The sequence below is a fragment of the Odocoileus virginianus genome, chromosome 12 (assembly GCF_023699985.2).
Source record: "Odocoileus virginianus isolate 20LAN1187 ecotype Illinois chromosome 12, Ovbor_1.2, whole genome shotgun sequence".
Taxonomy (NCBI): Eukaryota; Metazoa; Chordata; class Mammalia; order Artiodactyla; family Cervidae; genus Odocoileus; species Odocoileus virginianus.
This window is the reverse complement of record NC_069685.1, coordinates 67,607,769-67,631,071: the sequence shown is the minus strand read 5'-3', so window position 1 is coordinate 67,631,071 and position 23,303 is coordinate 67,607,769. Positions and strand designations below refer to the sequence as shown.

Sequence of the window (23,303 nt, the reverse complement as noted above, 5' to 3'; positions counted from 1 at the left end):
CTCCACCCAAGGAGGGCGCACCACCCCTCTGCCGCCGTTCTCCATGACAGCGCCAGCATGTGGGCCCTGGGCAAGGCACAGGGACAAAGACAAACACCCAGAGCAGTGGGGGTCTGAAGGGGTGGGTAAGAGGACCCTGGAGGAGCGGACGGTGTCCTGGCAGAGGCTGGGCGGTGCGGAAACTGGCGTTGGAACCCCCACCTGCAGGTCCCACCCACTCAGGAGGGTCCTTGAGGCTTACCTGCAGGAAACACAGAGGCCCCTCCGCACGACGCACTCAGATGCAGGAGACAGGCGCCCCCCCGAGGCTCTCCCGCCCTCCCTCCCCAAGTGCTGGGCTTTCCTTAGCGCCAAGACGGCCACCGGAACCTTGGTTCACAGGAGAGGTCCTCAGCGGGAGAGACGCTCCAGCCAGGGTCAGCAGACAGGGACAGGTCTCCTGGTGACACCAACCAGCCAGGGGTGGGATCCACCCAGAAGCCACGCCCCCGGAGCTGAGCGCTAAAGTGAGGCCCAGGCCAAAGGAGAGCAACGCGCCTCGTGGAAGGTGCTTTATTTCATTTATCAACAACACGGGGGGCGGGAAGGCCCAGCTGCAAGAGCCTGTTATCACAACCAGCCTCAGGCCCCTGACTGGCGATGGGCCCAGCCTGCACCATTCCTGCCCACAGGAGGGGGGGGGTGTGCCCTGGCCCCCACAAGGGGGCCCGTCCCCCGGTCCCCTGGGAGAAGGCGCCTTCTCAGCCCAATGGGGACCAGGATGGCAGGTGGTGCACCAGTTCCTGGCCATGCCTGCCGAGGAGGGCCTGGGGACCCTCGGGACCAAGCCCTTCCCAAAGGGTTGCTGCCACAGGTCTGCAAGCCCCCAAAACACTTGCCTACCTGCTGATGGGTGGGGCGGGGCACACCCGGGATCTCCTGCCCGCCCCCCCCAGGACCCTAGTCCTCGCTGGAGTTGTCGAACTCCTCCCAGTCAGACACACTCATCACCTCGGAGGCGAAGTCCGGGTCGGCCTGGCTGCCGCCAGGGGCCCCCCGGGGCGGCTCGAGCAGCAGGGCGCGCGGCAGGGTGAGCGCGCAGGCGGCCAGGCCCGAGATGCAGTTGTCCAGCTGCGGCCCCTCCTCCCAGCGGTCCTTGCCCGCGTCGTAGATGTGCACGTAGCCCGTGCGGCTGCCCTGGTTGTGTGAGCGGCCGCCCAGCACGTAGATCCTGTTGTCCAGCACAGCGACGCCTGGCTCCCCGTGCCCGGCCGGGAGCGGGCAGACGGAGGACCACTGCCCGGATCTGCAGCTGTAGCAGGCCACCTGCGAGGGGAGGCGCGGGAGCTTAGGGAGCCGGGCCCCGAGGGGCGCGCGCGGACCAGCTGCCGCCCTGTGCCCCTCCCCAGCCCCAGTCGGCCGGCGGCCCCAGGCCCGCGGGGTCTCCCCTTCGGGCTGGGGTGCTGGCTCACTCCCCTCCACCGCTGAAGCTGAAGCTCAGAAGCCAAGCGCACGCAGCACTGGGGAAGACGCACATAAAATGAGGAGATGGGCTTGCTGAGTCGTGATGACCATCACCATGCTCTCAGGAAGGCCCAGGCAGTCCAGTGGTGAGGACTCATGCCTTCCCTGCCGGGGCCCCAGGTTCAGTCCCTGGTCAGGAACTAAGAGCCCACAAGACACATGGTATGGCCAAAAACAAAAGGGAAAAAAATCATCTTGTCTTCAAAGTTACCCTAAATAGTGAACGTGGGAACCGGGGAAATATTCAACCTACTAGTAATGCAAGAATTGCAAAACAGAACCTCAGAGACAAATCGTCAGCTGTGAACGAGCGGCCACTGGGGAAGCCGGGCTGGGCACCGTCTGACCGTCAGGGCGGCGACAGGCACAACTCTGCAGAACCACGTGGGCACGGGCTCTGCTCCCCCAGCTGGGAAGGGGCCTGGCCGCCAGGGCCTGAGCCGGCCTCTGCAGGTGGGTGAGCGCAGGAACGTGGACACGGGCTACCCTGGATCTTCAGGGGACCCCCTGATCACACAGCCCTTGGAAGCAGCAGGGGACGTGTGAAGGCCTGAGATGGGAGGGGAGCTGCTGGCTTGGAAGAGGAAGGGGCCTGAGTGGCCGGCCCGGAGGCTTCCAGAAGCCAAGGAGGGCTTCAGCCCGCAGCGGCGAGGAGCAGGACGTGGCCCTACCGCAGGGGCTGAGCTCTGCTGACGCCCTGGGTGACGGACGCCGACCCTCCCTGGGCTCTGCCGAGGGAGCCCCCCTGGACTGTGGTCAAGCGAGAGTCACAGACTGTCACCACGGCTCGTGTGGCTTTCTGTTGCCGCATCTGGGGTGGTCTGTCCCTGCTGCAACAGGAAATGAAACGCTGGAGCCTAGTGGTTCTCAGTGCTGGAGGGTCCCAACCGGGAACATCCAGCTAGGTGGGGCTAAGGGCCAGGAAACCTGCATTCCTGGAGTTCTCTCCTGATGTGGGTGCTGCTGGCCCGGGAGCTGCAGTTAGAGGACCACAGCTCTCACCTCAGCAGACAACCCGATACCCAAAGAGCCCCACGGAGCAAACGTTGCTTCAAATATTACTTGAAACGGCCACAACCTGACCAACCGCAACGCCACCAGTCTGATGGAACTCTGCACAGCCGCTGGGTGGGGCAGGGCGGCCCACAGCGCCAGAAGCCAGGACAGGTGGGTGGAAGCTCTCCGACCTGAAGCAAGTGGAGCCCTCACACAGGCAGGAGGGCTAACTCAGGGCCGGGGGCCAGGTTTCAGGAATTCTTGTCCCCCCTTCTCCATTTTCCCAGAGCTGTGGAATGTGGTTATACTAACTTTATAATTAAAGCTTTTAATAATAGTGAAAACAGATGACGCCCTTCTCTGTGGTACCCTGGTGGTGGACACGTGCCATCTGTCTCAACCCCGTGTGTGACCCCAGGCCAGCCGCGTTATCAGCTCTAAGGACGCCACCCTGTGGTGGGGGTGCCGAGTGCGGGGAGGCGGTGGGCGCGGGGGGCCCCGGGAAACCTCGCTGCTCTTTGTTCGGCTTGGCGGTGAAGCTGAAGCCGCTCTAGGAAATGCAGTCTAGTAAACGGGAAGGTGTCCCGCGTCCCCCTGCACCCCGCCTACCGCCGTGGCCGGCTCCTCACTGACACCCGAGGGAGGCGGCCCCGCTGACCTGGTGCACGTCCCTCCGGTAGCCCGCGTCGTTGTTGCTGCCCCCGATCACGTACAGCTTGTCCAGGAGGGTGGCCATGCCGTGCCAGGCCCGCCGCACCGGGCCGTCGGCCAGCGTGTGCCAGGTGTCGCTGCCAGGCTCGTAGCAGTGGGTCTCCTTCAGGTAGTCCTCCCCGCGGCGGCCGCAGGTGACGTACATCTTCCCGTCCAGCGCGGCGCCCGCGTGGGCGTACACCTGCGGCCCGGAGAAACCGGCGTGTGCGCGTGCGCCAGGAGACCAGGGGCCGCGCCGCGAGGACCCCGACTCCTCCTCCTCCTCGCCGTCTGCCCGGATCCTCCCTGGACGCCCCGTCCTGTCCCCCACCGTCCCCACGGAAGATGATTCCAGGGCCCAGAGACGATGCTACGGTTTCCCAAAGGGAGACGCAACCCCTTGCAGCGACCCCGCCCCCCCCAGGCAGACATCTGCGCGGGACCCAGAAGAAACCATCACAGCCCCGTCTTCACAGAGGCCTCTGTCCCCCGACCTCCCGACCCTCACGCCCGCCAACCAGCCAGGCCTGTTACCAGCTCCTTTTCTGCCCCGGTATGGTCCTGCGATTTTAAATATGGTCAGTCACACTGGCTAAATTTCAAGTATGGAACCAGTCTTTGTAATCGACTCTATTTGGTCCTGAATTTCTTTTGGAGGGAGAGGGGAATTAGCTATTTAGTTATGAATATTCATATGTATGTATGACTCGCTTGCTCTTCTTTTGGGGGGAGAGGCTGCTGTCTTGTATGGTTTTGTTATCAATTTAATAATTTCCTAAGGTGAACTGAGAATTATTCCCCCTCTTCCATTTTCTGGAAAAAAAGAATCGGTATGTTCTTTAAAAGTCCGGTAAAATTCTCCAGTTAAACTATCTGGGCCTGGACGCCATTTTCTTAACAGGTACATGCAAATGATCTGCTTAGTTCTGTGGGTGTTCTAGCACTTTCTGGGGAACTGGTGTGTTTCACCTTCTGACAGGGTTTTAGTAATGCACCCCCCTCCCCCGACCATTCTTGATACTTTAACTCAATTGTTTTCGCTTTCTTCCTCAGGCTTCCTAGGTTTGTCAATTTCATTGATCTTGTGAAGACCTGGTTGTTTTCATTGATTTTTCTCTGCTGTTTTTCCTTCAACTTCGTTGATTTCTGCTCTGGTATTTATTCTTTCTCTTCTGCTTGCTTTGGATTCACTCTGCTCTTATTTTTCTAGATTCTTGAGGGATGCGTTTAGGTTACTCATTTGAGATTTTTTTTTCTTCCCTAATAATGCTTTCAGAGCTACAAATTTCCCTCTCAGCACAGCTTCAGCTGGCATGCCACAAAACTTGACACATTGTCTTTTCATCTTCACTCAGATCAAGGTCCCCAGATCCCTTGCTGGGTTGTCATCTTATCTCAACGTTTTGAGTTTTCCGCGTTTCACACACACATCCCAAGTTCCAGGTAGTACTGAGCAGGAGGAAGTGGGAAGGACCCTGAGACAGGTGGCAGTGTGGGCCCGCCCTGCCACGGGCCCTGCAGAAATCCTGCAGGCCCTTGTAGGGGCTGTGCGCCCATGTCTGCAGACCCGCAGGCCCCCTGGCCTGGCACTGGCCCCAAGCTGACCAGAGCTACCCATGGCCCCCACGGCCCTGCACTCACACGTCTCCATCTCCAGTCTGGCTTCCCAAAGCCTGGCTGCCAACATGCTGTGCCGGGCAGCTCAAGTCTGTCATGTCCCACCCCCACACCCCTCCCCTAGCCCACGCCTGAACCACCCACGGGCCGGGCCCACTCCCTCGACACGTCTCTCCACACGCACTCCCCTTGCTTTGCCTCCTCCTCCCAGCCTGGAAGGTTCTTTCTGCTTCTCCCAATGGCTGCCATCTTTCCTGGACGTGGTCTCACTGACATCTCCCCATCCCCACAAACAGTCCAGCGAGGCCGGCCCGGGAGCCCCTCCCCGAGCACCGCTGGGCTCGGCCCCGAGTCCCCTTCCGGATTTGTGCAGTGACCGAGAGCGCTCTCTCCAGCTAGCTTCAGTCACTGCCACCACTGGATCCCCAGGGCTGGGTATCCAGAAGGTGCTCAATCAAGGGCTGCTGAAGAAACAGACCAAAGTGAGGAGCCAGGCCGCCGGGCAGAAGCGCCGGCTGAAGGCCGAGGCTGCCCCCCCGTGGCCAGGCTGAGAAGCGCAGCCTCCCGTCCAGACAAAGCCCCTGGAGCCCCTCCTCCTCTCCTCTCCCCTCCGTCCGCTCAAGGAGCTGTCTCTCCCCAGCACCATGTGCCTCCTCCTGAACGAGCAGGGAATGCTCTCCAGAAGGGCTTCCTCTCAAAAGTGGCCAAGGAGGCGGGGCGGGGGTGGGGGGGCCTGGCCTGGGAGGAGCCCTGGTGGGAAGTCCTGGCCTTCGGCGGGGCCACACAGGCTGTGGAGAGGAGCTGGGGGGCTGGGGAAGGGGGAGCGGTAAAGGTGGGGGGGTGGGGAGAGGGGAAGGCTCAGGGAGGCAGAGTGCCCATCTGGCCGGGACACAGCCATCCTTGTGCTCTGAGCGGTGCCCAGAGGTGCTCACAGATGCTGTGACCCGGCGTGCAGCACAGACCAGCAAGGGCACCTCTTGCCCTGAGGTCTTGTGTCTGGATTGGGGGCCAGGGTCTCAGCACCCCCAAGTCCATAAGCTCAGAGAGCCACCCCCTTAAAGCACCTCTGCAAGATGAACAGGTTAACATCTTCAAGCTGAACAAAATAAGGTACTGTGTAGGACACACGATTTACAGAAACACAAACAGGAAAAACAGCACTTCTGAAGTGTTTCTGGCTTTGTGAAGGGGCTGCCCTCTCGGGGTCTGAGGCTGCAGGGTCCTGCCTCTCCCGTCCCTCCCATGCCCCTCTCTCTGGACACGGCCCGGGTCACCTCAGCGGAGCCAAGGGACAGGCAAGGGGAAGGCTTCCATCCACCCTGTACCGCAGGGTTACGGCAGCTGCCGGGGGCCAAGGTGAAGAGGCCCAGAAGGGGGTGGGACTCGGGAAGGGCCTCTGCCAACGCGCTGGCTCAGCCTCGGGGCCCCCACCCAAACTCAGGGCACAGCTCGTGGAGGCGCGAGCGCTCCGGTCCAGGTCCCGGTCCCTGGCCCAGCCTCCGCTCGCTGTGAAGCTGGGAGGGGTTCCTCTGGGGGCTTCCTTACCTCCCTCTTGAGCGGGGCCACGTAAGCCCAGGAGTTGCTGGCAGGGTCATAGCGCTCCACAGCGGTCAGATCGTTGTGGTAGTCACGGCCCGCCACCGCGTAGATGTAGCCGCCCACGACACACACGCACAGGTCTGCGTGCTCCTGCTGCAGCGGCTGGATCTGGAACCAGCGGTTGTGCCTCGGGTCGTACCTCGTGGGACAGGAGACAGCGGTTAGCAGGCCCCACGCCCAGCACGCCCCCACAGCCTGGAGAGCGGGGCCAGGAGCTCCTGGTGGGAGGAGGCATCAGGCCCTCCAGGTGTGACTTCCAGACCCTCGGCTGTCCACCCCAAGCTGCCTGAAGGCTCCTACAGCACCTCCATCTCACCGTCTCACTCCAAGGTCCCCACGGCTCTGTGCTCTCAGGGAGGCCCCCAATTATGGTCTCTCGACTGGACACCTGGGCACAACGGCCTCCAGCTAGACACCCCTTTTTTAGTCTTTGCCCCAGACACAAGTGAAATGCACTCGGCAGCCGCTTCGTCTAGCCGCGGCCCCTCACTGCCAGCCAGGAAGACCATACAGAGCCCGGTGTGAGAGAATCTGGGCGTCAGCTTTGTTCGCTCGGCTCCGCTCCTGGTAGGATGACGCTGCCTGCCGAGGGAAGCTACCACGAGGGACCCCAGGATCGACACGTGTGACGAGGCCCTTAAAGCTCTGTGGCCCACCTCTGTGCTCCTGCGCCCCAGGGCACCTGGCTTGGCGCAGATCATGCTAGGTCTGCTCAGGAAAGACAAGGCGGAGTGAGGCTGTCAGTGGTGGAGCCAGTCACTCACTGGTGGACATCACGGCTCTTGGTGCTGGCACCCAGGGCCCCCTTCCACTGCAAGTCAGGAGACAGGCCACAGGGAGCCGAGCAGCTTGTCAGTCTGTTCCCGGGAGGAGGGCGGGGCCGGGAGGGCCCTGGTGGCTGCCATGAGGAACTGGCTCTGCCAGGCGGAGGCCCAGCCGGGACGGATGGCCAGGGGCGAGGGCATGAAGGCATGGTTCCTCCCGTTTGAACTGAGCGCCCACTTCCCATCTGATCACAAAGCGTGCCATGCGCTGGGTCTCCCCTATGTCCTGGGGCAGGTCCGTCCGCGGGGTGTGGCCGGCCAGACCCTCCCCTGAGCAAGGCCGGCACCAGTTCACAGCTGCCTGAGGCAGCCAGCAACCTGTGTCTGCTGTGGAGGCGGAAGCTTCCCAGAGGCCCCAGATGTGGAAACCAGCCTGGAAGTCTCCAGGAGCAGAGGCTGGGGGGCCTGCCCCACTTCCCCTGGTCTGGCCCAAAGGCACAGGCCCGGAAGATTCCAGCCTCATAGGCAGAAAGCATGGCCTGCCCCAGGACCTCCCACCCGGCACACGGCGGACAGCAGAGCTGGGGGTGCAGGGATTTGGCCAGAGGTGCAGCAGGGCCTGCAGGCCTGCCCTACCTCCGGGCTGAGGACTGTGTGCTGGGGGAGCGGGGCGACAGGCAGCCACCTTCCAAGGAGGTTGTGCTGCTAGGAGAGCGGAGCTAAGGGCACGGGAGAGGGAAGCTGGGCCAGGCTGCGAGGGCAGAGGGTGCCAGGGAGGCCGTGCTCCCAGGCCTGGACCCCCCTTCCTGCCACGGTGCTCCCTGCAGCCGTGCCTCAGGGGTGCCTCAGGGGGCGTGGGTTTCCCGGGAGAGGAGACAGGTGTGGGAGGCGCCCACGCTGCGGGCAGCCCCACCCAGGGCCCTACCTCCAGCAGCGGGACTCGGCACGGAAGCCCTGCACGTTGTTGTCCCCTCCGATCAGGTACACGAAGTTGTTGAGCACTGCGATGCCCTGGTTGGACATGCGGGGCGCCAGTGACGCGGTGAAGTGCTTCCACTCCCCTAGCAGCGGGTTCAGGTACTTGGCCTGGTCGCTGAGGACGGTAGACGGCGTGGAGTGGATGCCCCCGAAGCCCACGACGCACTGGAAGTCGGAGCGCAGCTCGGTCTGCGGACCCTGCAGGCTGGGCTGCAGGCTCTCGTTGCGGTGGTACATGAGGGCCTCGGCCACGGTGTCCCGCAGCGGGCTGGGCTCCAGCTCGTCGTGCAGCTGCTGCAGGACCTCGGCCTCCATGAGCGGGAAGCGCACGGTCTCCAGGAGCTTGGGCGGCTCCTGCAGCGGGAGCCGGTTGGCCTGGACCTGCTCCGGCGGGTAGTGGTAGAGCAAGGCGCCCTCGTACACCTCCGTCTCGCACGATACCTCCAGGCGGTTGCTGCTCAGGAGGGCGTAGACCTTCTCCAGGGGCAGCTGCCGGTACTTGTCAGTCCGTGAGAAGGCCACGAAGTTCTTGAGGATGTAGGCGTCCAGCTGCTCAGTCAGGCGGCTCAGATCGAAGAGCTCGGCCAGCCGGTAGACATCGAGGATGTTGTCCTCGTCCACCCAGGGCGTGAGGAAGTCACAGCAGAAGTGGATGATCTCCGGGATCTGTGGACAGAGCGGGCCGTCAAGCCCAGGCCAGGTGTCCGGGCCCGGGACCCCCATCCCTGGGGCACCTCGGAGGGCCAGCACGTGGGGGACAAGCCACCGACAGTCACTGGTGACACCAACAAATGGGACCCGGCAGGCTGCGCACTTGGCAGCGTCACACCCAGTAAGACTCGCTTTAGAATCGACGCTGCAGAGAAGCCCAGCGCGTTACACCTCAAACAGAGCCGGGTGGCGGGGGAAGGGAGGGCTCCCTCCTCTTAGGTCGGAGCCTCACCTGAAGCTGGCAGGCGGCGACCAGCGTCTCCTGGACGTTGCTCAGGCTGAGCTCCAGCTCAGACGTGTAGATGAAGTGCAGGATCTGGCACATGGCATTGTAGGACACACCATGGATCAGGACCTCCTCCTGTTCCATCTCCTTCAGCCCCCCAGCGAACATGCCCCTGCACAGGGAAGACAGGGCACAGCTGGTGACGCCCACGGGGCCGCCGGAGGGGGCCGAGGCTGGCTCGTACCCCGAGCCATCCCACGGAGGCACCCACAGCTCCTGACCAAGCTTGGGACCATTCTGGAAGCCTCCATCTCACATGCCCCAGGAGCCGCACGTGCGCCCCTGGGCACTGGGCCAGCGGGCTTTCTGCTGCGTCTGCCCGTGATTCCTGGGGCTCAGCGGGCGAGGACAAACGGGAAACAACGGTAAACGTCCTCTGCTCGGCATCCCTGCCCCTGCAGCTACTAAACGCCAGGAACCGGTCACAAGGCCGACTCCACAGTGAAGCAAAGCGGCAAAACCCCCTGAGCACGGAGCTAAAGCCGGACGACAGACAGAAGACAGGGCACTGCTGGGGGTGAAATCGCGGTCAGGGACTGAAACGGGGCGTCTGACGGAGGAGCAGCCAGCCCGAGGGGCACGGGGGGACGGCAGGTGGAGAGGGGCCCCTCCCTGAGGAGGCCGTGGAGGCTGCGGGTGCCCAGGCCCAGGATGAACTTGCAGGCCGGCCACCGGAGGGGAGGGAGTCTGCGCCATGTGCTGCTAGGCAGGGTCAGGTATGGTCAGACACCAGGCAAAGGAGGTGCCGTCAGGGAACTGATCCCAGGTCTGACCAAGAACTTCAGATTCCAGGCCCCGTGGGGCAGGGTGGAGAGGCTGGAGCGGGAACAGGAGGCCCCGGCAGGCCTGGGGATCTGGTGGCGAGACCACCCTGGGGCTGACCGAGGGGAGCCAGGACCCAGGGCCGAGATGGGTCAGCGGGAGCCCGCCTCGGCCCCTACAGAGCAGGCACCTCTCACCGTCCCAGCAGCGGGGTCGGTCAGGGGCTGGAGGGAGGAGGCAGCGGTCAGGGAAGCCGTGGGGCTGAAGCGGGGCAGCAGCACGCTGACAGAGTGGCCGTGTTCCATTTCGACACACACGCACACTCACAGAACTGAGAGGGTATGAAATGGTCAAAGGCTCCGTCTGCCCTCGGCTCCGGCCCCTAGCCGCTCTCCCAGGGCGGCACCATCCCGAGGCGGGGCCCACGCCTCGACCCGCACCCAGCTTCACCTTCACAGGGCACCTTGGAAACGGCCTGGATCATCAGTACCCACAGGGCTGCCCCCGGGCAAAGGTCACAACGGACGTAACACGCGTACCGTGGTCCCCCTGGGCCCCTTCTCATCTCCCGCCATTTCACCCTATGGATGGCTCTGCCCCAGGAGCTGGTGGGAATGCCACGATCAATTCCAGGAGAGCCACTGCTGGGTCAAAGGGTTCCACACCCTGGCGCCTGGACGCCTCCGCCACAGCCTGTCACGAAGCTCCACCCGGGGGGCGGGGGGCCTGCCCCGGACACCCCTAGAAGCAGAGGGAGAGGACGCTGGCTCTAGCCACCAGGGGGCAAGGGAGAAATGTGGCAGCGGACCGCAGGACAGAGGCTTGGGTCGTGGGTTTAGCAGCTATTTTCACTCTCTCTTCCAAAGAGTGCAGGTGCTTTGCCACTTCCTTTTAGATTCTTGTCTCATCAACTTAAAGAAGATGGAACCTCTGTGCATCGCTGGTGGGAATGTAAATTAGTGCAGCTGCTGTGGAAGACAGTTTGGGGGTTCCTCAAGACATGACAAATAGAATTACAGGATGTTCAGCAATTCTGCGCCTGAATACATACTCCATGGAACTGACAGCAGGGCCTCCAAGAGACATCTGCGCCCCATGCTCACAGCAGCTTTCCTCACAAAAGCCAAGTGATGGGAACAACCAGTGTCCGTCAAAATGCAACAAACGGGAGAACGTTATTCAGCCTTGAAAAGGAAGGAGGTTCTGACATCCACTACAGCCTGGATGAGCCTTGAGGACACGATGTTCGGCCAGAGAAGCCAGTCCTCAAAGGTCAAATATTTCCTGACTCCATTCATATGAGGTCCCGAGAGCAGTCATGGAGACAGAAGCACAAGGCGGCTGCCCGGGCCGGGAGGAGGGTCAGGGGAACTGGTTCACGGGCACAGGGTGAGTGTTACAACATGAAACAGTTTCGGGGACTGAGCCAGGAAGTGGACGTAATTAACACTACTGAGCTGCACACTGAAACGGTTACAATGGTCAACCTTATAGGTTTTTTAGAAATCACAATTTAAAAAAAAGAGAGAGATGTCCACCAAGCGTCCAGCAGGCGAGGAATGACCCAGTAAGTGGAGGGTACAGACAGCACGCTTGAGAGCCCCGTGGACGTCAGGGAGATCCAACCAGTCCACCCTAAAGGAGACCAGTCCTGAATGTTCACTGGAAGGACTGATGCTGAAGCTCCAGTCCTTTGGCCCCCTGATGCAAAGAACTGACTCATTGGAAAAGACCCTGATGCTGGGAAAGATTGAAGGTGGGAGGAGAAGGGGACGACAGTGGAGGTTGGTTGGACGGCATCACTGACTCAATGGACATGAGTTTCAGCAAGCTCTGGGAGTTGCTGACGGACAGGGAGGCCTGGAGTGCTGCAGTCCATGGGGTCACGAAGAGTCAGACACGACTGAGCGACTGAACAACAATGACAACAGGCAGCACAGACCACAGAGAGAACACAAGCCACGCCCGCCACTAGGAGGTCACAACCGGACAGCACCAGGTGCCACTGGCTGCCTCGGCTCTGAGCAGGCGGGCACATCTCCTGTCACAGCTCCTTCCAGCCCTGATACCTCCTCCACACCCTTGAGACCAGGTATGTCTCAGAATCCAGAACGTTTCAGCCGGAGAAAACACTTATCTGCCACACGTATGATGTCACGACCCTCCACGGGGGTCTAAAATCAACACCTCGAATCCAAACACCTCAGTATTTCCCAACCAAAAGTTATGATAAAAATAAACAAGTCTCATCTCAGTTCAGGACAGGTTGCATGGTTTAATGAATTTGTGCCAAACTTTAGATTTAAAAAAACAACAAACTGGTAACACAGAAGAATCCAACTCTCCCCTTCCCATCAGAGATCAGCTGTCTAGACAGACTAGACAGCTCTCCACCAACAAAACAGCTCTGGGGGACCTCCGGAGGGCAGGGGCAAAGTTTAGCAACATGCTGGAACCCAACAAAGCAAAACAGAGCAGCTCCGAGTATCAGAGGTTTGGGGTTGAGAAGTATGAAACGGGCTTTGCGAGAGACACCGTGTGTAGGGTGAAGACCGTGTAAGCGCGGCAGGAGGGCAGGGGTACAGCTGTGCTCGCTGTTTTCCTATTTGGACAGCGGCAGGCATGGGCACTGGACACAACTACGCACCCCTCACCACCTGTCTGGAGATGACCACACGCCGGCTCACCTCAGGCTGATAAGCAGCTTGCATCAGAAGAGAGGTTCGCTAACAGGGAACCAGCTGTCTTTCTGTGATCAAGGCCCAGGAACAGGGGTCTGTTGCCCCATGAGCCCTGGTCTCACGGAGGGTTTCACCCTCTGTTTCAGAAAGAACTCAGCTTCCCCCGTGTTGGCTGATGCCACAGGGCAGAACCAGGGAGGCTGTAAACCCCAGCTGCGCCATGTTGCCAACAGCCTGGCAGACACCCCACAGGACGTCCCCTTCGGGGCCCAGTTACAGGCCCACAGCCTCCAAAGGCCTTCCCTTCACCCTTGCTCACGTCAGAGACCTTCCTCAGTCTCACTGCGTCATTTCAACCTGAGTCAATAAGCGAAATGAATAATAAAAAAACCCGCTGAAGCTTGGGAATTATCATTTCACATATGTTTATCAGAGATAAGTCTGGGTTCTCCCTGGTCCCAGGGGGAGAAGGTGTCAGCCTGCACAGTGACCAGGCCGGAGAAGAGAACACCTCCCAGGAGAAGCCCGCCCAGGGACGGCTGCCCAAGGGCCGAGAACAGCTCCTGTAGGACGTGGGAGACACAGGAGGCCTCCCGTGGGCAGGAGAGGCAGTGCCCGCCACCATCCTGCAGAAGAGGGCCGTGACTGGGACGGACGGCCGACGTTGGGAGAGGAGCTCCATGTGGAGGGCGTTCGAGGGTGCGCTCAGCAGGCCCTGAGCCGGGGGGACCCCAGTGCCAGACCTTCTGGGCTCCGAGGCCTCCCCGAGGGGGCTCCTGCCAACCCTGCCCCGCCTGCTGCCCGGGGTCGCAAAGCTTGTGAGGAGTGGACGCCGATGAGCCGGGGGGACACTGCCGTCCCTGGACACACCTGCCCCAAGGTGCCAGTCACCACTGGGTCGCCCTCTCCATAACCTCCTTCCAGAGAACAGGCAGCACTTAAACCATGAAGAAACATTTTGCTCATTAGCTCCTAGAATCAAAAGATGAGAACTACAGCCGAGCCTTGAAGAGAAAAGGACCCAACGGAACGGAGCCCGAGCAAAGGGTCTCAGGCCCGGAGCCCTGTTCACCGCAGCAGCAGGGGGCCGCCCCTTGCCGGCTCAAGTCAGGGCGGTGGCACCTGCTCTGCCCAACGTGCCCAGTGCTGGGCAAGCCTCACGCGGGAGACTGAGAAACTCGGGGGGTCACAGCACCCACAGGGAGGGTCGGGGGCCGAGGCCCGTGAGATGAGCAGGCGTGAGCGGGAGGTGGCTGGCCCAAGCGTGTGAACACAGCTATGTGAACGATGTGCGTGCGGTGTTGACTGCCCGCCTTGGTCCTCATGGAAGTCTCCAGAGGAGCCGGGGCCCGAGTGGGCTTCCTAACGGTGTTACAAGAACACTGCCTAGGCCTGAGATGAAGGCATAAAGCCTCGTAAGGTCTTGAGGAAAGGTGGTGGTTACAAAGGCAGTGAGAGCAAATGTTGCCCAGTGGGAACAACGGGTGTCTAGCTCTTTGTAATACTCTTCTTCTCAACGTTTTCATGGGTCTGAAAGTTGTTTTGAAATGAAATGATGGGAAGCCAGAGTAAAGTAGGAAGAAAATCTGTACCATACCGAGATACTGTAACTTACTGCTGGAAAATTCATTCTGGAAAATACAGTATCGTAAACAGAGCCAAGGATACCGCCTTTAAAACAAAACAAGAACAGAGAATGCGCGCCTACTGACCGGAAGTAGTCGCAGGAAGCAGCCAGCAGGATGCGGTGGGCCTCGAGCTGCTTCCCCTCCACCACCAGGACCACATCGAAGAGAATGCCGCTGTCCCGCAGGGCCAGCAGCCCCCGAAGCAGTGCCTGGGAGTGCTGGGCGCTCCGGTAGGTGTTGCTGACACAGTGCGGGTGGGAGGGCTGCGTGGGCAACTTGCAGAGCTGGGCGAACTCCTGCTCCTCCGCCATCCTGACCACCGCTCCTGACCTCAGCTCCGCGGCTGTCAGCTGGCAAGACACAGGGGCGAGCAGTGAGCCCAGGGGGCCGAGCAGGGCTGGCTGCTCTGCTCTGGGGCCTACCTCACGCTCACCATGCTCTCCCCGGAATTTCAAGCCTCTAGTCCCCTCTTCCCTCCCACCAGGGTCCAGACTTGGGGCCTCCTTCCTCCCGACCTGTGATCCTTCACAACTAAGACCCTCCTTCCCATTTCATCTCCTTTAGTGTCGCTGTGAGACAGAAGGTTCTAGAGATGGACTGACCCAGGAACCCAGCCTCTCAGTGGATCCCCTGTGTGGTGAGCCTCAGCGTGAGGCCCCTCAGCCAAGGAAAGGGGACTAAGGACACCCAGTCCCTCGGGCATTCTAAACTCCCTAGGGGACAAACATAAGGACCGGTGCAGACCAGTTCTCAAGGGCTCGTCCTCTCTCCTATTGCGAAAGAACACTGGGTTCCCGACGCAAGAACGCAGGCAAAAGAAAAAAACAAAAAAGACAAACACCAGGAGCCTCCCAGGCGATCCCATGATGAGAACTCCATGCTTCCACCGCAAGGAGGGTGGGAGAGACCCCTGGTTGGGAAACTAAGATCCTGCATGCTGAGCCAACCAAAAGTGACTAGGGACAGCCAGTCCGTCCTGCACCGAGATGTGGGGTCGAGCTGTGTACCCTCCAGGCCACAGGAGCGCCAGCCAGCGGGCCCCGCGCCACAGGCCTTGAACATCTGCATTCCCCACCTCACGTCCTCCACGATCCCCTCCCCTGATGTGCTGCGTCTTCAACCCCCTCTACTGGACCTTTGAAAGAAAAAATGAGACAGAGATTCTACTATAAACAAAAAGGTGTATGATGAAACTTAAATTTCCTTCCCACTTATGTCACCAACCAGATGACTCTCAGAGGAAAGTATTGAACTTCCCCCTCACCCTTCTAAGCAGCATCGATGCATTTGCAGGCAAAAATGTAAAACTAAATTCCCCCTCTTTAAGTAGATATTACACCTTAACCTCTTATCCCTCCCATAGTCCATTATATAGGTAATCCTATTTTATTTAACCAATCCTTTCTAGAAAGATGTTTGGGTTTCCTCCAATTGTTTTCTGTTGCTAACAGTTTTGCACTAAAAATCAGAGATTTGCAGTGTATGTGGCAGCTAAATGAGGAACATTTACTGGATACAGAGCTGCTGGGTTATCTTGACTGTGTAGTGGACCTTTCAATAGATAACGGCCAAATTGCCTTCCACAGAGGGTGTACCTATTTATTCTCCCACCAGCAAAGTGAGAGAACCAGAGTCCAACCAGTGTGTACGACACCAATAGCATTTCTTTTTAATCTCTGCTGACTTAATACATGAAAAAAACAGCATTTCACAGTGTAAGTTTGTTTTGGTAACTGACGAAATTTCAAAAAATAAGAAAGAGGAAAGCTGCACACCCTTCAGGACTGCCTTCCCAAGCCTGTTTTTCTGAAATAAAGTTTTTTACCTTGGGAGCTCACTTTCTGGCAGCTTCAGGAAGCCCTTCCTTAGATTCAGTGTACCCTCAACCCATAACGATCCCAGTCATCACAAGCAAGGCCCTGGGTGCACTGCTGTTCGGTTCAGAGCTATTGAGGCAGGAGGAAGGCGGCTTCACGCCCCAAGCAGGTACAAGCTGAAGGACGCTAACATGCATTTCCATAAACTCATGGATGACAGGGTCGGAACATCTCTTAAGAAACGTCCGACGACACCCTTTACTGAGGAGGCGCCCCAGTCCTCTGCAGGGCCCCAGTGAGCGACTGAACGAGGCAAGGTCTGCAACAAAGGGGAAGGGAGTCCCAGTCCCCCGGGCGGGGGGGCGGCGGCGCGGACGGGTGAAGCGCTCTGGGGCGTCGCGGCCGCGGGGCAGGGAGACGCCCGGGAAGAAGGCGCTGGGCCCGCGGCGGGCAGAGGCGGCCGGCCCTCCGGGCCGAGGCGTCGCGCTGACAGCATGGCCTCCAGGGCCGTCCGGGTCCGTCCGCGCTGCGCGTGCGGGCCGGGGTCCAAGGTCGCGTCGAGGGGGACGGCGTCCGAACGGCCGCCTGTTGCAGGCCGTCAGCGCAACGCTAGACGGCGGTCTCGAAAGACGCGAGGGGGGCGACAGGCCTGCCCGGGGTCAGCTCGTCGGCGCCCCCAGGGCCCGCCGCGCCCGGGGGGTCCCGCCCGCCGCCCCCGCCACGTCAGGCCGCGACTCTCCTCAGGCCGCCGCCCCCACTCCGCCTCAGTCTGCTCCGGGCCGGCTCCCCCGCCTGCCCGCGCGTCAGCTCCGGGCCCGGGGTCCGAACCCGGCCCGCGCACCGAAACACCGGCCGGCCCGCGACCGTCGCTCACCTGGCGCCGCCGCAAGCCGAGGCCGCACTCGAGGGGGCGGGGCGGGACGCGTGGGGCGGGGCCTCGGTGCACACGTGGGCACGCCGCGCAGGCGCCTTGAGGACGCGGGGGCGGGAGGCGGGGAGCGGGGGCGGGGCCGGGGCTGAGGAGGGGCGGGGCCACAGGCGCGTCGTGGGGCCCGGACGGAGGCGGAGGTCACTGGGTTGCCGAGTCTCCGCGCGGTTCTCGGTTCCCTACCTCCTCGCCCGGAGCGGCAGACCCAGCAAAGAATGAGAACGTGAAGGAATGCGTTCTGGCAAGGGGTGGCGCCCTGTAAATCCATTTCCTCCTTCCTCCCTTCTGTCCCGCCCTTGCGGTCCCCTGAGTCGCCCGCCGCCTGCTGGATGCTGGCGGGGACATAATTACTGCCAGTGTGAACAGGTGTTTTCCTGTTTACCCGGATTCTAGAGTCAATCTAGGAAGTCAAGAAATACCTGGCGTAACAGGCAAATTTGGCCTTGGAGTACAGAATGAAGCAGGGCAAAGGCTAGTACATTTTTACCGAAAGAACGCCCTGGTCATAGCAAACACCCTCTTCCAACAACACAAGAGAAGACTACACATGGACATCACCAGATGGTCAATAGCGAAATCAGATTGATTATATTCTTTGCAGCCAAAGATGGAGAAGCTCTATACAGTCAGCTAAAACAAGACCGGGAGCTGACTGTGGCTCAGATCATGAACTCCTTATTGCCAAATTCAGACTGAAATTGAAGAAAGTAGGGAAACCATTAGACCATTCAGGTATGACCTAAATCAAATCCCTTATGATTATACAGTGGAAGTTAGAAATAGATTCAAGGGAATAGATCTGACAGACAGAGTGCCTGAAAAACTATGGCTAGAGGTTCATGACATTGTATAGGAGGCAGGGATCAAGACCATACCCAAGAAAAAGAAATGCAAAAAGGCAAAATGGTTGTCTGAGGAGGCCTTACAAATAGCTATGAAAAGAAGAGAAGTGAAAAGCAAAGGAGAAAAGAAAATACATACCCATTTGAATGCAGAGTTTCAAAGACTAACAGGAAGAGATAAGAAAGCCTTCCTCAGTTATCAATGCAAAGAAATAGAGGAAAGCAATAGAATGGGAAAGACTAGAGAGCTCTTCAAGAAAATTAGAGATAGCAAAGGAACATTTCATGCAAAGATGGGCTCAGTAAAGGACAGAAATGGTATGGACCTAACAGAAACAGAAGATATTAAGAAGAGTAATACACAGGCAAGAATACACAGAAAAACTATACAAAAAAGATCTTCGTAACCCAGATAATCACGATAGTGTGATCATTCACTTAGAGCCAGACATCCTGGAATTTGAAGTCAAGTGGGCCTTAGGAAGCATCATTACGAATAAAGCTAGTGGAGGTGATGGAATTCCAGCTGAACTATTTCAAATCCTAAAAGATAATGCTGTGAAAGTGCTGTACTCAATATGTCAGCAAATTGGGAAAACTCAGCAGTGGCCACAGGACTGGAAAAGGTCAGTTTTCATTACAATCCCAAAGAAAGGCAATGCCAAAGAATGCTCAAACTACAGCACAATTGCACTCATCTCACACACTAGCAAATTAATGCTCAAAATTCTTCAAGTCAGGCTTCAATAGTACGTGAACCGTGAACTTCCAGATGGTCAAGCTAGATTTAGAGAAGGCGGAGAAACCAGAGATCAAATTGCCAGCATCCACTGGATCATCAAAAAAGCAAGAGAGTTCTGGAAAAACATCTGCTTTATTGACTATGCCAAAGCCTTTAACTGTGTGGATCACAACAAACAGTGGAAAATTCTTAAAGGGCTGGGAATATCAGACTAAGTGACCTGCCTCTTGAGAAATCTGTATGCAGGTCAAGAAGCAACAGTTAGAACTGGACATGGAACAACAGACTGGTTCCAAATCAGGAAAAGAGTGCGTCAAGGCTATATATGGTCACCCTGCTTATTTAACTTATGTGCAGAATACATCCTGAGAAATGCTGGGCTGGAGGAAGCACAAGCTGGAATCAAGATTGCCAGGAGAAATATCAATAACCTCAAATATGCAGATGACACCACTTTTATGGCAGAAAGTGAAGAGGACCTTAAGAACCTCTTGATGAAAGTGAAAGAGAAGAGTAAAAAGGTTGGCTTAAAACTCAGCATTCAGAAAACGAAGATCATGGCATCTGGTCCCATCACTTCATGGCAAATAGATGGGGAAACAGTGGAAACAGTGGCTGACTTTATTTTCAGTTCAGTTCAGTCGCTCAGTTGTGTCCGGCTCTTTGCAACCCCATGAACCTCGGCACTCCAGGCCTCCCTGTCCATCACCCACTCCCGGAGTCCACCCAAACCCATGGGGGCTCTAGAATCACTGTAGATGGTGATTGCAGCCATAAAATTGAAAGATGCTTGCTCCTTGGAAACAAGTTACGACCAACCTAGACAGCATATTAAAAAGCAGAGACGTTACTTTGCCAACAAAGGTCTGTCTAGTCAAAGCTATGGTTTTTCCAGTGGTCATGTATGGATGTGAGAGTTGGACTATAAAGAAAGCTGATGGCCAAAGAATTGATGCTTTTGAACTGTGGTGTTGGAGAAGACTCTTGAGAGTCCCTTGGACTGCAAGGAGATCAAACCAGTCAACCCTAAAGGAAATCAGTCCTGAATATTCATTGGAAGCACTGATGCTGAAGCTGAAGTTCCAATACTTTGGTCACCTGATGCAAAGTAGTGACTCAGTGGAAAAGACCCTGATGCTGGGAAAGATTGAAGGTGGGAAGAGAAGGGGGATGACAGAGGATGAGATGGTTGGATGGCATCACCAACTCAATGGACATGAGTTTGAGCAAGCTCCGGGATTTGGTGATGGACAGGGAGGCCCAGAGTCCTGCAGTCCACGAGGTTTCAAAGAGTTGGACACGACTGAGCGACTGAAGTGAACTGAGACTAAATCTACTTGCCAGCCTGCAGCCAGGTCCGCGCAGAGGACCAGAGGCTCCTGTGTTCATTTTTCTCCGCCGCATCCACAGAGGACTCCATCCTGCGAGGCTCAAGTGCGAAGGCGGTGTCCAGAGGATGGAGAGTGTGAGGGTAGGACGGAGCTGGGGATGGCTCAAGGTTGATGAGATTGGAGGAGGGGGGCCACCACGGATGAGGGAGAAAGTCAGCGGAGAAGCGTTGTCCTGTCTGTGCACAGCACTGTGTGAGGCCCCAAGCAAGAGGAGTAGACAGGACCCACCCGGGAGCCGACGTCCCCAGTGGGAGAGGCCATCAGGAGGACTTTTGGGGGGTGGTGACCACACAGCTGTGTGCCAAAGGAGACTCTGGGGGGAGCAGAGGCAGCATTCCAGCTTGAAGACAGTGTCCGCAGATCCAGTCTAGCGAGTGGTCGGCAGGCCGCCAGGAATTTCTAAGCATGAAAGGAAACTGGGAGACCAGACCTGGTCCTCCAGCCTGGGTCAGCCTGGGCTGGCAGATGCCAGCTCATGTTGCCGAGACTGGCCTGGAGGGGCACCAGGGAAGCGGTGGCCTCAGGGGCGCAAGGATCGAGTTCGGAGGGCAGTGTTGGCCGGAAACCTAGGGAGGAGGCAGGTTCCCCAGTTCCTGTAGAGCGGAGTGATGCGTGAGGAAGGGTCAGCCCAGGTCATGGTCAGGGACAGCCGAGCTCCCCTCGTCACAAGGAGGCCAGAGTAGGAGCAGGTTTAGGGAAAGACAAGGCCCTCCAGGGGCCCAGGATGGCGAGGAAGCTGCAGATGTCCAGCTGAGGGCCTTTCTGGGGGAGTCCTGCCCTTTTGGAAGTGATACACTGAGCTAGGACAGGAATGGGGAAAGGAAGGTGGGCCGAGCGCAGAGCACACTGGTTTTCCAAGGGCACCCAGAGGGGCAGGGAAGGGGTGACCGCAGAGGGGCCGGGAAGGGGTGACCGTGGAGGCCCAATGGGGCTGGGAGAGGGAGTCCTCTCCTGAGGGTGGCAGCAGCCAGCCAGCAGTGACAGAGGCATGGAAGGAGACAGGCCTCTGATGGTTCTACAGACGAAGAGAGAGACTGGAGGCGCGCACCTCGTGGGTAGGAGAGAGGAGCCGGCGGGTGGGGAGCGGTAGGGTGAGTGAGGACAGGAGGCCCGGAGCAAGGCGGGGGCGCTGGCCGGGGACCGTGGGGAGGGGACACTCCCCCGTCTTCTCTGACCTGGAGGGACCGTTATCTCAAAATACAGCTGGCTCAAGTCAGTGGTTCCCCCAACGGGAACGTCTGCAGGAGAGGACAGGCAGGGCGGGGGAGGCCTCAGAAAGGGACAGGCAAGATAACCTGGGGTCCTCCCAGGGATGGGTCAGCTTCCAAGCAAGCCCTCTGCTCCCCAAGGGTCCGAGCTCTGTCTGCTCCTACATGACTGTGCTTCTGCACGGAGAACAGGGCTGGTGCTCAGTAGAGTAAGAGCAAGAGGAGGGAGGTGAAGGAGAGGGAGGTCAGAAGCAGGGACACTAGGTAGCAGGCTAGTGTAGAGAACAGGAGGTCTGAAGTCTCCGCCCGGTGGAAAGGACCTGAAAGGAGAGGATCACCGTGTTTGTCTGCAGAGCAGTTTGATCACAGCCATCCTAAACAAACAAACGGTTGCGATTGGCGAAGACATTGGCAGCAAGTGGCAAAGAGTCTACGAAAAAATTCATCCATGGAATCCACTAGAGGCCCAGAGGTTAGGATGTGGCGATTTCACTGGTCAGGGAATAAATGATCCCACAAGCTGCACGACACAGTCAAAAATAAATGTTTTTAAGTACAAAACAATAAGAAATGATATTGAGTCCATTGAATAAGTGGGAATGAATGTGAGCAGTTAACACTCAAAAGAGGACAGAAACCAGAGAATTCCCTGGAGGTCCAGTGGTTTTGACGCCTGGCTTCCAATGCAGGGCGTGCGGTCTCCATCCCTGACTATTAACAAGACCCCACACGCCCCAGGGCAATGAAGTCCTGGAGCCCTGCAGTCAGGGAAGCCATGCTCCAAGGGGGATGAACCCATGTGGTGCAACTAAGACCGAACCAAATAAGTAGATAGACATTTTTAAATGTATACATCAGTGAAAGTTAAAAAAAAAAAAAACCTACAAATGACGACATACATCACTGAATGTATTTGTAATGTAACTGACAATAATTATCCAGAACACATCAGGAACTTTCCTTCCCAGCGATTTCTTGACTCAGCTGACCTGGGTCTTGGTTGGTGCACAGGCTTCTACCCAGTCGTGGCGAGCTGCGCTGCAGGGCCTTCTCCCTCCGCTGGCGTCTTCTGTTGCCGTCCTCTAGGGGACACAGGCTTTAGCAGTGGGGGCACATGGGCTCAGTCGCCCCTCGGCACGTGGGATCTTCCCGGACCAAGGATCACACCGGTGTCTCCTACTTTGGCAGGTGGGCCCTTAACCACTCCAGGGACTTTTTTTTTTTTTAATAAGAACTTTTAAAAGTTAATAATAAGAAAGTCAACCAACCAGAAAAATGATAAGAGTCTTTACTGGAGGCTCACAGAAGAGGAAGTCCCAGCGGGTATAAACAAAGGAAGTCGAGTTCAATGACAGTAATACTCAGGAAACGCAAATGTTACACCTCACTTTCCCACGCTGGTAAAGAAGATATTATTCTGACAGCTGTCGAAACAGTAAGAAAGACTCTTCAGGAAGACTGCTGCTGTCGGGGGGCTCTCAGTGGGGGAGGGCTCCGGTTCACCAGAGTACAGCAGAGACAGCTAGGGCCAGAGTGAGGGGTTGCTGGGTGGAAGATTACTAACGTGAGATGTAGAGGATGGGGGGATCTTGCTGCACTGGCCTAACGGGATTATCCAGGGTGGGGAATGAGGAACTTCATCAGGTATCAAGGCTGGGGTACTCCCGGAACCAATCAGGCAGAGAGCTTTATCTAGACTGGGCTAGGCAGGTCGGGAACAGGACAGGTGCCAAATGTGCCACTTAGAGTGGTTTACAAACATGCCTGCAGGGACTTCCCTGGTGGTCCAGTGATCAACAGTCCACTTCCCAGGGCAAGGGATGCCGCTGAGTGGAGAACTGAGCTCTCACAGGCATCAGCAAAGCACAGCGCCCCACAACTAGGACCTGAGGCGGCCAGATAAATAGATTTTAATTTGTTTTAAAAAAAAATGCCTGGAAGATCTTTGCTTTTTCTCCCACCAAGGGCTGAATCCCAATCTTTCTTCCTGTCTTTCAACGTGGACTGGACTTCATGACTGGCTCTAACGGACAGAATGAGATATAAGTGTGTGATTATAAAAGGCCTCAAGCCTTGCATCTGGCTCTGTCTATGCCCTGTGAGCCCTCCCGCCCACCTGACCTCATTGTGAAGACACTCAGGCAGCCCTGCAGAGAGACC

At 58.0% G+C, this 23,303-nt stretch overlaps 1 protein-coding gene across 4 annotated transcripts; it reads right to left on the bottom strand.

Annotated features, from left to right (window-relative positions):
* Positions 1-536: 536 nt before the first annotated feature.
* On the bottom strand, positions 537-22,440 carry KLHL22 (kelch like family member 22). 4 transcript variants are annotated; one of them, XM_020903460.2, is made up of 8 exons: positions 16,907-16,934; positions 15,291-15,350; positions 14,300-14,565; positions 9,091-9,256; positions 8,095-8,813; positions 6,352-6,544; positions 3,158-3,391; positions 537-1,305 (listed from the first exon to the last, which is right to left on the bottom strand). In XM_020903460.2, exons 3-8 carry the CDS (start codon positions 14,524-14,526, stop codon positions 940-942), a joined length of 1,905 nt encoding a protein of 634 aa, XP_020759119.2. In that variant the 5' UTR covers positions 14,527-14,565; positions 15,291-15,350; positions 16,907-16,934; the 3' UTR covers positions 537-939. The 4 variants fall into 4 exon arrangements, with proteins under 4 accessions (XP_020759119.2, XP_070331859.1, XP_020759120.2 ...); XM_070475758.1 differs by lacking the exons at positions 15,291-15,350; positions 16,907-16,934 and adding an exon at positions 22,133-22,440; XM_020903461.2 differs by lacking the exon at positions 15,291-15,350 and having other exon boundaries at positions 16,907-16,985.
* Positions 22,441-23,303: the final 863 nt, after the last annotated feature.